This window comes from Triticum aestivum, chromosome 7D (assembly GCF_018294505.1).
Source record: "Triticum aestivum cultivar Chinese Spring chromosome 7D, IWGSC CS RefSeq v2.1, whole genome shotgun sequence".
In the NCBI taxonomy this organism is placed as follows: Eukaryota; Viridiplantae; Streptophyta; class Magnoliopsida; order Poales; family Poaceae; genus Triticum; species Triticum aestivum.
In genome coordinates, this window is record NC_057814.1 from 19129984 (window position 1) to 19142517 (window position 12534).

Here is a 12534-nt window from a genome sequence, read left to right on the forward strand (position 1 = left end):
AGATGCTCTAGCCGCGCGTGTTGTACACAACGGATTTAATATCATATATTTTGACATTAAATTTTTAAATTCAACATTTGTTTGGAAAAATCAAAAGAAAATCCGGAATTCCTGAGATTTTTGGAACCCGGGTTTTCAGCCCCTGCCGGAAAAAGCAAAAAAAAAAGAAAAAATATTGGGGCGGGGGGGGGGGGGGACAGATACACAATCAAGTCATAATAATGAGGATGTCGATGCATCGTGCGCCACTCCAACCGTGATGGGAATGGGGGGAGGGGTAGGTTGTAGATGCTCTAACCATGCATGTTGTACACAATGGGTTAAATATCATATATTTTGACGCATTTTTTTATAACTAAAAATTTGTTTGGAAAATTCAGAAGAAAAAATTCCGGAGTTCCTGCGATTTTTTGAAAACCGCCCCCTGCCGGAAAAAGCGGAAAAAAAGAAAAACATTGGGGGGAAGGGCGCAGAGTCACAATCAAGTCATCATAATCAGGCTGTCGATGCATCGTGTGCCACTCCAACCATGACATGTAGGGGGGTGGTAGGTTATAGATGCTCTAACCATGCATGTTGTACACAATGGGTTAAATATCATATATTTTGATGTAATTTTTTATTCAAAATTCGTTTGAAAATTCAGAGTAAAATCCAGAATTCATGAGATTTTTACAATCAAGTCATGGGGCACCACTCCAACCGTGACCACATGCCAACCTTTGAGTATTGTTACCATGTTGAATGTTTCGTAGGTTAAAATTTTCTCATATATCCAACACATCTAGCACCTCCCAACACAGCCACATACATGTAATCCTACCACAAATATCACATCACATAATATGTCCCCGGCCCCATCAAAATTGACATCAACACACCCTATACCACTCTTAATTTTGTGAATGGATGGGTGGCTTAGTCAAGCTCTCTGTTGCTACTTGCAGTTCATAAGAAATATGAATGGCAAATTTGCGTTGCCAGCACACGGTGAAGCACGGAAACTATGTACAATGGGTTAAATATAATATGTTTTGACGCTAAATTTTTTAAAACTCAAAATTCTTCTGGATAACTCAGATGTAAAAAATCCAGAATTCCCCGAGATTTTTTGGAAACTGGATTTTCCGCCTGTATCGGAAAAGACGGAATAAAAAAATTGGGGGACAGTAGGATGTTGATGCATCATGCACCAGTCCAACCATGACCGCATGCCAGCCATTCAACACATCTACCACCTCCAAACACAGCCACATACATGTAATCCTACCACAAATATCACATCACATAACGTGTTCCAGGCCCCATCAACAATGACATCAACAACCCCTATACCACTCTCAATTCTGTGAATGGATGGTGATCAGCTCTCTGTTTACTACTTGCAGTTCATAAGAAATATGAATGGACAATTTACATAGCGAGGACACGACGAAGCACAGAAAATATGTACAATGGGTTAAATATAATATATTTTAGTGCTAAATTTTTTAAAATTCAAAATTCTTTTTGATAACTCAGACGTAAAAAAATCTGGAATTCTCCGAGATTTTCGGAAACGGGATTTTCTGCCCCTTAGAAATAACCATTGGTGGGACAGAGTCACAATCAATTCATAATAATTAGGACGTCGATGCATCGTGCGTCACACCAACTTGACCACAAGCCAACCATTGAGTATTGTTGCCCTGTTGAATCTTCTCTAGGTTGAAATTTTCTCACATATCCAACACATCTACCACCTCCAAACATAGCCACATACATGTAATCCTTCAACAAATATCACATAACGTGTTCTAGGCCCCATCAATGACACCAACCGACCAATCGAAAGTGTTTGTTGAATGATTGGATTGTATCCATCAATGACACGAACCACATACTTGACCGTATGTTAGTATTGGCTCATATACATCTTATCCCATGTTCCCAACCGACTAATCGAAATTGTGTGTTGTAATCCTACAAAAAAATGTCTCCTCAACACCAACGTGTTCCATGCTATGAATACGACCACGCCAGTGACACCAACCACCTCTTTTGTCACTTAATTTCTTTCACGATCATGGTCATTATCATTGATGGCTATGTACATCGATAGATGCGGAGGCCGGGTTTTTTTTCCTCCTCGAAAAAAAAACTCAGCGTCACACACACTGTACTGTAGGACTGATGTTGCTTTAAACTTCCTATATAACAAGCTAGAGACTCCACACTCTTTGTATAGCACTGCACCTCAGGAAGCACCAACAAGTAGAAATGGCAATGGCTACGAAGATGCTGCTCCTGCTCGCCGCCGTGGCTCTTCTTGTGGCCTCCAGTGGCGCATGGGAGATTAACATCCACATGCCGTCGTCAGTTGCCACAGTCACCGCCATGGAAGAGGCCATGGCGCCGATGATCCATGCGCTGCGGCCAATGCTGGGCTCGGGCGGGCAGCTGGGGAGCCGCGCCGGCGTGGCATGCGACAGCTGGCGGCTGGGTGTGGAGGCGCACAACGTGCGTGACTGGAAGACGGTCCCCGCCAGCTGCGAGGGCTACGTCGGGCATTACATGCTCGGCGGTCACTACCGCCGCGATTCCAAGCTCGTCATCGACGAGGCCATCTCCTATGTCGACAGCCTCAAGCTCGCCGGAAACGGCAAGGAGGTGTGGGTCTTCGACGTCGACGAGACCACGCTCTCCAACCTCCCCTACTACGCCACTCACGGCTTCGGGTACGTGCCTATATAGTATACACATATATGCTATAGATGCGTACATCTTGTTATATAATTCATCTGAGCAGAGACTTGCACTCATCTTGTCCTTCAGATGAAGTAGAAATCTCTCCCGCAAAAAAAGAAGAAGAAGTAGAAATCTGATTAGAACTTGTTAAAACCATCAACTCACTAGCTAGCTAGAAACCACCGGTAAAACCTTAACTGGCACATAACATCTTCCATGAATACAAGTGAAAAAAAACAAATGAGACCAGAAGTGGAAATAAAATCTTAATTATAGGACGTGTTTTTTTTTGTTTTTTGCGAAATAATTATTGGACGTGTTGGACCTTATTGCTGGTCACGGGTCACCTCCAATCACAGTTAAGGAGGTCGTCCAGAAGGACCATATACATGCATGCCCTGTGAGTGACGAGCTAAACAAGAGGACTGCGCGGAGATAGTGATGTGATAGCTACTTTAACTATGGATTTATTTCGTAACCGTCCTTATGAAAAGATGATCTAGCTGACTTGCATGGTTGACAGGGCTACCCCGTACAACTGGACGAGCTTCCAAGAGTACGCGCGGCAGGCGAGCGCACCTGCCCTGCCAGAGACGAAGCGGCTGTACAACAAGTTGCTCTCGGTCGGCATCAAGCCTGTGATCCTCACCGGCCGGAGAGAGGCCCAGAGGACCGCCACTATCACAAACCTCCGCCGGCAGGGGTTCTCTGGGTCAATGGCGGTGCTGCTGAAGCCAGCGGAGTTCAAGGGCTCCTCGGTGACCTTCAAGTCCGGTGAGAGACTGAAGCTGTTGTACGCCGGGTATGACATCGTCGGCAACATCGGTGACCAGTGGAGCGACATCCTTGGCACGCCAGAGGGCGCCCGCACCTTTAAGCTGCCCGACCCCATGTACTACATCGGCTAGGGCTCGGCCGCCTCCGGATCTCACGCGTCGTCGTCGATTGCTTGAATAAGTTACATGCATGCTTTCCGTTACATGCAATGCATGCTTGGTCGATGGCTCGAATAAGTTACATGCATGCTCTCCGTTACATGCAATGCATGCTTGGTCAATAATCCCTCCCTTGTCGCTGCTTGCTTCATTTCCATATATATAATTGATCACTTGTTGTATTAATAAGATGTATTATGAAGAAGTTGCATCTATCTATCTACCTTCGATTATATCTGCAATTCAGAGATGGGCCTAGGCTCATCTACTCTCATTGAATAGTAAATTCAAGAAAAACCGTAAAAAAAACTGAAATTCTTAGGGCATCCAAGATTCTTGGGTGCGCTAGGACTGTGCCAATTTTCATGGTCAAATGACATCGTAGGAGCTCATGGCAGAAGAACAAAATTGGGCCTGCATAGTGCTTTCTTTCAAATTTTCTTTTACAGTCAGAATTTTGATATTATTTTGCCAAGAGCTCCTCGGATGTGATTTGACCACGAATACTTTCATGCACCCAGCGCACCTGAGTATCTTAGAGACATTAAAATTTCAGATTTCTTTGGATTTTTTACTATTTTTTAATTTACTATTTATCGGCAGCTGTAGATGAGCATGGGCTCTGAAATCCCTGTTCTCCGATTGTATGCGCTATAGTAATTATAGACTTCCTATGAACTTACACGTTAATTCATTGTTGAAATATATTTCCCACCTCTCTCCGTCAATTTTTACTTTTGGAGCAACTAATTGGAGCATAAATTCAATACAGTAATCAGAGTCAATCTGCCATATCTCATCTAGCTTTCCAATCTACCTTCAATCTCGTCTTCATCATCTACGGCGCCTGCCCTCTTCTTCAACCAAATTTCTGAGGAACTTACGAGAGAAAACTTCCTCCTATGGAAATGAAAGGCTCAAATTCTTCCCCAGATTCATGGGCCTGGACTTTATGGCTACCTAGTTGGCAACCTTCCTGCGATCGAGAAAACCATGACATCCACAGAAAAAGAAGGCAAGCGAGTGAACACTCCCAATCCCCGTTACACGCCTGGATGATTACGGATCGGCATATCCTTTCCTATCTCCTTAACTTTCTTTCCAAAGACACTAGTAGAAAACAGGGCTTTGGTTCGGCCAGAAAAAAGCATTAATCCCGGTTGCATTACGAACCGGGACTAATGTGAGCATTAGTCCCGGTTCGAGCGGCTAGGGCACCGTACAGGCATTAGTCCCGGTTCAAATGGGACCTTTAGTCCCGGTTGGTGCCACGAACCGGGACTAAAGGGTGCGATGCCCATTAGTACCGGTTCGTGGCACCAACCGGTACTAAAGGTTAGACCTTTAGTCCCGGCGAGCCACCAACCCGTACTAATGGGGTTTCAGGTATTAGTACCGGTTCATGGCACAAACCGGTACTAAAGGTCCCATTTTCAAACTCTACCCCCCCCCCCCCCCTAGTGGATCGCCTTTTCAGTTTTGTAAAAAGCAAAAGAGAATGATAAAAACTTCAAAAATTAAAATCCTTCCAGATGTAGTTATGTTACTACATGTACTAGTTAGGAAAATTTAAAAACTTAAATTTGGACATGTTTTGCAAAAAAGTGTAGGGAAAATGTAAAACGGCTATAACTTTTGCATACGATGTCAGAAAAAACGTATAATATTAGTGTTACTAAATAATTATTCAAGAATATAGTGTTACTAAATAATTATTTCAGTTTTTTTGAATTTTGGTCAAATCTGGTCAAACTGTGGTCAAACTAATTATTCAAGAAATATTAGTGTTACTAAATAATTATTTCATTTTTTTTGAATTTTAGTCAAATCTGGTCAAACTGTGGTCAAACTACTTATTCAATAAATATTAGTGTTACTAAATAATTATTGTTTTTTTAGAACAATAGTTTCAAACTAAAACAGTGAAATGTGTGACTTCATGCTCAAGCTAAATTCCTGAGGGTTAATAGGATTGACATCTTACTATTGTCAGGAAAACAACAAGTGCAGACTTGGAAACGAGGAAGAATAGAACTCGGAAGTTAAGCGTGCTCAGGCTGGAGTAGTGAGAGGATGGGTGACCGTCCGGGAAGTTAGATGATTTGGGATGATGAGGGATGATTAGAGATTAGAGGTTAAATTGAGCAGTGATGAGGGGTGATTAGAGATTAGAGGTTAAAAAATTCAGAAATTTGAAAATAAAAAAAATTCAAAAAAATTAAAAAAATCAAAAAAAATCATAAAATTTGCTTTAGTACCGGTTGGTGTTACCAATCGGGACTAAAGCTGAACCTCCAGACAGCGGCCACGTGGAGAGCCTTTAGTCCCGGTTCGTGTAAGAACCGGGACTAAATGCCCTTTTTCTACTAGTGAGAAATCCTCATCCATGTCCTACATCTTGAGGCATCTCAAGTCGTAAGGAGTGCCATCACCAACATGTTCGCATCCGTATCCCTCTCACCAATGCCCAGAAGGGTAACATGTATGTTTCGGCGTATTTTTCTCGAATGAAGGGCCTCGCTAAACTACTTGCAGGCGCCGTGAAGCCTCTCGCTAAAGAAGAGCCCGTATCCTACATCCTTGCTGGCCTCAACATGGATTACAACCCTGTGGTATATTCCCTAGATACAAAAATCGAACATCTCTCACTTGATGCACTGGCGAACTGAGCACCTTCAGAACAACCGGGGCGGATTCAAGTCCTCAGTAAATGCAGCATCACGTAGAAATGGTGGATACCATGGACGCGGTGCTCCATGTGGACGTGGTGGAGGCCGCGGTGGCCGAAACAATTGAGACAACAGCGGTGGTGCTCATCCCTCCTACAACACATACTAGGGATGGGCGTGACCAAAAACGCTATACACAATACTAGCAAAGGAGAAAGCGCAAGACACAAGAAAAAGAGATGGCTCAAGCACTCACATTCGGAAGCCTGCTCAAGCCGGCGACACAATTCCTGCGCCCGTTGGAGCTCTGTGGCAGATCTTTGGCAGGCCTCCGTCAGCCGCGTGAGTTGAGCCTCAAGTTTTTTCTGGCCCTCCTCATGAGCGCACAGGGCCGTTGACAGGGTGCCAACGGCGGATCCTACATGGCGCGTGGGCGCCACCTAGCACCGTAGCGCACACCCCCAAGCTCCCCTTGCGCGCCTTCTGGGTCGGCCGATGTGGGGTGCAAGGTCCCCTATTTTTTCTTTTTTCTTTGATGTTTCTTTTTCTGTTTTCTTTATTTCTTTTTCTATTTTCAATTTCTTCTTCATCTCCATTTTTTCTTCATTGTTTTTCTTTTTTCTCATTATTCTGATTTTTTTAGATCCTGAACATTTTTTTCACTGCATTCAAAATATGTTCATGAAATTAAAAAAATCACCAGAATTTTAAAATAAAAATTCATCAAATACAAAAAATGTTCATCCAGTTTTCAAAAGTTCATTCGATTTTCAAAAAAGTGTTCTTGAATTGAGTTTTTATTCATCAAGTTCAAGAAATGGAAAATGTACATCTAATTCAAAAAAATGTTCATCGTATTCCAAATTTATTCACTGTAATTTCTAAAATAAATATCTAACTCAAAAAATGTTCAACCTATTTCATCCTATTTTTTCAGAAAATGTTCTTGAATTGAGAATTTGTTCATCAAGTTCAAAAATGTTCATAAAATTCAAAATTTGTTCATCTAATAAATAAATGTTCATCAATATCCAAATTCACAAGCATTTTTTTAAATCATAAACTTTTTTCAAATTTATGAAAATTATTCGAAGTCAGAGGACATTTTTTGGCTCCACAAACTCTTTTTAAATTCGCATTTTTTAATTTTGGAAAGCTTTTGAAATCCCGAATTATTTAAAAAAGGAAAACAAAACAAAAAACGAAACAAGAAAATAGGGGGCTCCCCGCTGCCGCTCATGGGCCGGCCCAAAATGGGCACGCGGGGGGTGCGCGTGAGTCCGCTCCCTGGGGCGTGTTGCGGCATATAGGAGCTCTCAGTGCCAACCTCATGTTTTAAGAGTCCTTGCACGTCTTTGTTTTCTTCAACAGAAGCCCTCACGACGGCGGTCGACATCAATGGCGGCCTTCATTTGCTCCACGGTTTCCTGCAGAACTCGGGCTTTATCGCAGGCATCCTGGGGCGCCAAGTCTGAGCCATCCCGCTCCTTGTGCGCCCCAGCGACTAGCTGTTGAAGCCAGTTGTTTTCTTATGATGTTGCTCATCAACAAAATACAGACTTCGCCAAATTAAAGTGGTCAGTGTATGAATGGCAAAGCACGAGTATGTACAGTGCAAGTCGCTTACACATGGCGCTGGCCCGGGATTTCTCCAGGGTTTCTTTGGCCCGACGCTGCTCAGCTAGCTGTTCGCACAGCGCAGCAACTTCCGCAGCCAAGCCCCACGTTTCATCTGCTAAGTTTTCTGGACAACAAAAAGCAAGGATTGTCAATGAAATGCCACGCCGAATGATTTCCGTCCATCACCGGATGCAAGTGAGCAAGGACCTGAGCGCGGTCAGGACGAGCTGTCCTCAGGCCCGGAGACTGCTACCTAAAGAAGGCCATTTGCAGGCATCTTTATAGGTAAAACTTCGTTTCAGTGCAAACCTACAAAGTATATTCTAGGACGCCAGATTGTAGATGGACCGACTCGATATCAGCTGGTATTCTAATCATTCCACTGAAACAAGTTTTACGAAAGCTACCATATGCATGTGATACTTCTAGCAACCGATCCCTCGTCCTCTTTACAGGCCACGGCTTTTTTTCTTTCCAGGAAGACGATGGAGCAATATAACCTACCCGTGAGGGAGAAACTACACCCTAGAAAATATAAATTGTACAATAGCCATGTAGGCTTTCTGCTCCAACAACACTCACACGACCACATGGAGGAACTCAGCATTGCCGACTAACCAAGAACCAAGAAAATTATCAAACAAGGATTCACACATGTACAACAGCCTCCTAAATCTGGAGATTCAGATCCAGAGGGCCTGACCCTCGACTTGCCAACAACAACGAAGCGTGCACCATAGTGACGGGCGAGGAGTGAGAATAGAGAGGTCATTGACGCCTCGACGCCTAGACCTGAAGGATGGACACAGTGGAGCTTCGTCGGCCACCTCTCGCTCGCCAAGCAATAGAGAGTTCACCAAACATAGGAGAGACACAAGATGGTTTCATGAAATATGTTCAAGTGATTACAGGAATATCGTACCTTTCACCTCACCCATCGATTCGCAATCGGATAGCTCCGATTGAAAATTTTCAGGTTTGCACTGAAATACGGGTTTTCACCTGATATGTTGCCTATAATTCAACTAGCATAGTGGCCCGCTCTTCGCGCGGGCTAGTATTTAATATAGTTTGGTTGCAATAAGTTAATATGTACCAGTTCTTTGGGCTAGTCGTGAAGTGGTGATTTTAAGGATATAAGAGTTACCCCTTTAATGTTTCGGGGAAATATCTGGAGGCTATGTTGTTGCTGAACTTTGCTAGTGGTACGTGCTCGAATCCACGGGTTTGTCTAATGCGGCTGTAGTGATGTGTACATGGTTTGTTGCTGGCTTGACAATCCTGTTGTGGTGTATTAATTAAAGTTTCCTATTTTTAGTATATAATATTTTCCCGAGAAGTATCATATGCATAACATTTGAGTTAATATGGGTGATTTTGTAACGATTATATTTTTTGTTCATATTCCCATTAATTATATGTTAGCATGGATTTATTTTTTAAAAAGTTTGCATCACAAAAAATTCCATAATTTACGCTAAAAATACGTATATGCACTATACTTTTTTCCCTAGATGATGTACATTAATCATAGGTGTTGTTATGTTTCATAGCTGATTATTTGTGCTGTTTGTAGTAAAAAAAATCATTTGAATGGTTAGTTGGGCTTTTAACTCAAGATGCACACGTATATGCACACAGCGTTCAGGCATTTGTCACACTCCACATCTTCACACAGAGGTTGGTCTTGCCTGATCCCTGTTGTCCCATTTCTCCTTTCCTTTCTTTCTGCGTTGACTTCCGAGTTGCTACCAGTGGTTGATGTCCAGCTACTCATAGAGCAAAGACACCCTCCGTTTCTCCATTGACTCCCAAATTGATGTCGTCGGCTGGTGTCTAGCTACACAAAGAGCAACGTCGGTGCTATTGCTGATTCATTGTGGGCATGGATCTCATCTCCTGTAGCCAACCTGGATCTGGACTGAGTTCATCCTCCAGAAGACACATCCATATTAGTCAATCAAGGCCAGCCGACACGTCGTTTTCGTCCTCCATAGCGGCTGCTATCTTCCGCCTACAGTTCGAATTTTTTTCCGTATCCTGTTCATGTCACATTTCCCCCTTCTTCTTATCCTTTTCCTATGTTTGTACCGTAGAACTGATGTAATTAAGGTAATGAAAATATTATTTTGTTTATGCCTATCATCTTTATTAGTGCTTGGGATCGACATTGGCGCAGTTGCTCCCGTACCCCTATTCATATTCATGCTCTCAACTACGTAATGATCCTCAAATATCAGATAATATTGAGCGGCGATGTTAGGTATGAATGAGTTGTTTCCATCAAATGCTGATGCACGTTTCCATTACTTGTGCATATCAGTAGACCATATCCATCCTGCCATATCATGTTAGCATTGATATGTTAGCTACTACTTAAAGGGACATGTAGAAATATACAAGGTGTGCACGTATGTTTTTTTTGAACAGCATGTACATGCTAAGGATTATTTAAAGGGGCATGTAGAAATATATAAGGTGTGTACGTTTTTCTTTAAACAACACGTACAGGCTAAGGATAGCGGTATTTTTTTTAGATGGAGCGCTCTTAGATATAATCCATTAATTATGTCTTTTAAGTTATGGGTCCACGAAATCAACGATCAGATGTTTCTAATTATTGTGGTAATTTGTAGCTTATTTATCTTTTTCTGATTAACCCATCAAGCACTTTTTATATTTAATAGATTTTCCTTCAAAAAACTAATTTTTATTTTATTTTTTATTTTTTAGTATATAAGTTTTTGTTTGCCAGGAAAAAGAAAAAGCAAGCGTTGCAGAAAAAAAATCAGTCACATGTTAACGATTGGCCACTATTTGGCCTAGCTAGTGCTTGCCCTTGTAGTTAGCGGTCGGCTTTTTCCAATTGATTGTTCTGGTTAGTAGCGAATTGATGGGTACGTAGGACATACAAATCACTTTTATAGTATATATTGATGAGCAAGTCAGCGGTCAGGGGTTTTCCATTTGATGATTTTTGTTAGCTGAAAATTGACGAGACGATGCTGGTGCCCGGTAGGGTACAGTTTTAATTAAACACTGATCTCATGTTGAAACGTCACGTCACTGTTTGTTCCCAGGCAGGGTGCCGTCTCATTAAACTCTGATGTTGAAAAAAAAAAGTATTGACATGGACCGTTGGCTGCTTTTTAGGGAACTACAGAAAAAAATGGGGAGAGGAAATGTTGAACCCTGTTTGCTGAAGGTGGTATGACACAAGGCGCCAAGTGGTTACCAATATTTAGATGGTACGTTTATATATTTCTGAGTCAGACTACATAATGGCAATTGTCGGTCTAGTGGTTAACATTACTAGCTGTACATTTTTAAAAGGGACATTGAGAAAAATTAATCTGTTAATCTTCCAAGTTGCATGTTGTCACAAGTGCAGGTGCACAATTTTTGTTCTTTTATGCCCCCTCTGTCCCACAATGTAAGACGTTTTTGTAAGCTAACTTTCAGGGTAGAAGTAAACACATAAAAGTGATGGTGCAGACAAGGGAGAAGATTCTGAGCATGACAACCTTCTTCTGCTAGTTTGTGATGGTTGATTGTGTAGAATAGTTCCCCATTTCTCTAAATGCCTATGGGTGCCACATCCCCTCTTTTTGTTGTCATGGGTGACTGTCTTGTTTCTTTTACATTTTGTTCGGATGGTTACATACCTATTAAACGATCGTTGGTATCCTCAAGTCCTGCATGGCACGTGCCCTTAAATCTAAGCCATAGTCTTGCACTCCTCTAATGAATGAGACAGTGCAATAGTACACATATCCGATTCCAAATTAATGCAACAATAGTCGTTGGGTGGTGACATGTGAGCAACGAGGAATTTTTTCTCTTTCTAAGGCCCTGTGTGAAAAGTAAATAAACATAACTCAAGCAAATAAATACAATATGAATATATATTGAAAGATATGTCTAGTGCTATTGATTGGGTGTTGTATATGTTGATATTGTTTCTATCAAATTGGTCGATCTAAAAGAATGACTTAAGAATATCTATAACTTACGAAAACTCGATGACTTATGTCGACGGCAATAGGTGAGCGACCAAGATTTTCGAAATAACCCTGGTAAGTAAATACATGAACATTTTCGAAATTCATGAACCATTTTGAGTTCATGAAAATATTTTGAAATTCAAAAACTTTTTTTTAATTCTTGAACTTATTTGACTTTATTAAACCTTTTTTGAATCCATGAACCTTTTTGATATCATGAACTTTTTTTGAATTCGCAATTCTTTTTAATTCGTGAACATTTTTTAAGTTTGTGATTTTTTTTATTTAACCACCTTTTCCAAAACTAAAAAAAAATGTAGTTGATTTTACATAACTGAGCAGTCAAGGACCAAGTGATCTGTACGTATCAAGTTAGATGGAAAAAAACTGAGTAGTGAGTGAGAGAAACAGAGAGAAGAGTTGATGTACCGGATCATACTGCCGCCTTTAGCAGCCATCACAGCGAACCGGTGCCATGAAACAGCCTGTCTCGTGGAAGAGCCACCACTAACGATCTTTGGAGTACTCAAGTTCCATCAAAGCTTCGGGTATTTCTATGGCGTCTCGCTCGGCAGTCCC

General features: G+C 41.7%; 1 protein-coding gene across 1 annotated transcript; it reads left to right on the forward strand.

Moving 5' to 3' along the window:
- The first annotated feature begins 2227 nt into the window (after positions 1-2227).
- Positions 2228-3895, forward strand: LOC123167305 (acid phosphatase 1). The gene is made up of 2 exons (XM_044585153.1): positions 2228-2717; positions 3251-3895. The coding sequence occupies exons 1-2, from the start codon at positions 2260-2262 to the stop codon at positions 3633-3635; spliced, it is 843 nt and encodes a 280-aa protein (XP_044441088.1). The 5' UTR covers positions 2228-2259; the 3' UTR covers positions 3636-3895.
- The last annotated feature ends 8639 nt before the right edge of the window (positions 3896-12534 follow it).

Excerpts from the sequence above, each read along its gene's own strand:
- LOC123167305 (XM_044585153.1), top strand. The coding sequence starts at position 2,260 with ATGGCAATGGCTACGAAGATGCTGCTCCTGCTCGCCGCCGTGGCTCTT. Across the intron at positions 2,718-3,250 it reads TACGCCACTCACGGCTTCGG|GGCTACCCCGTACAACTGGA; the intron begins GTACGTGCCTAT and ends CATGGTTGACAG.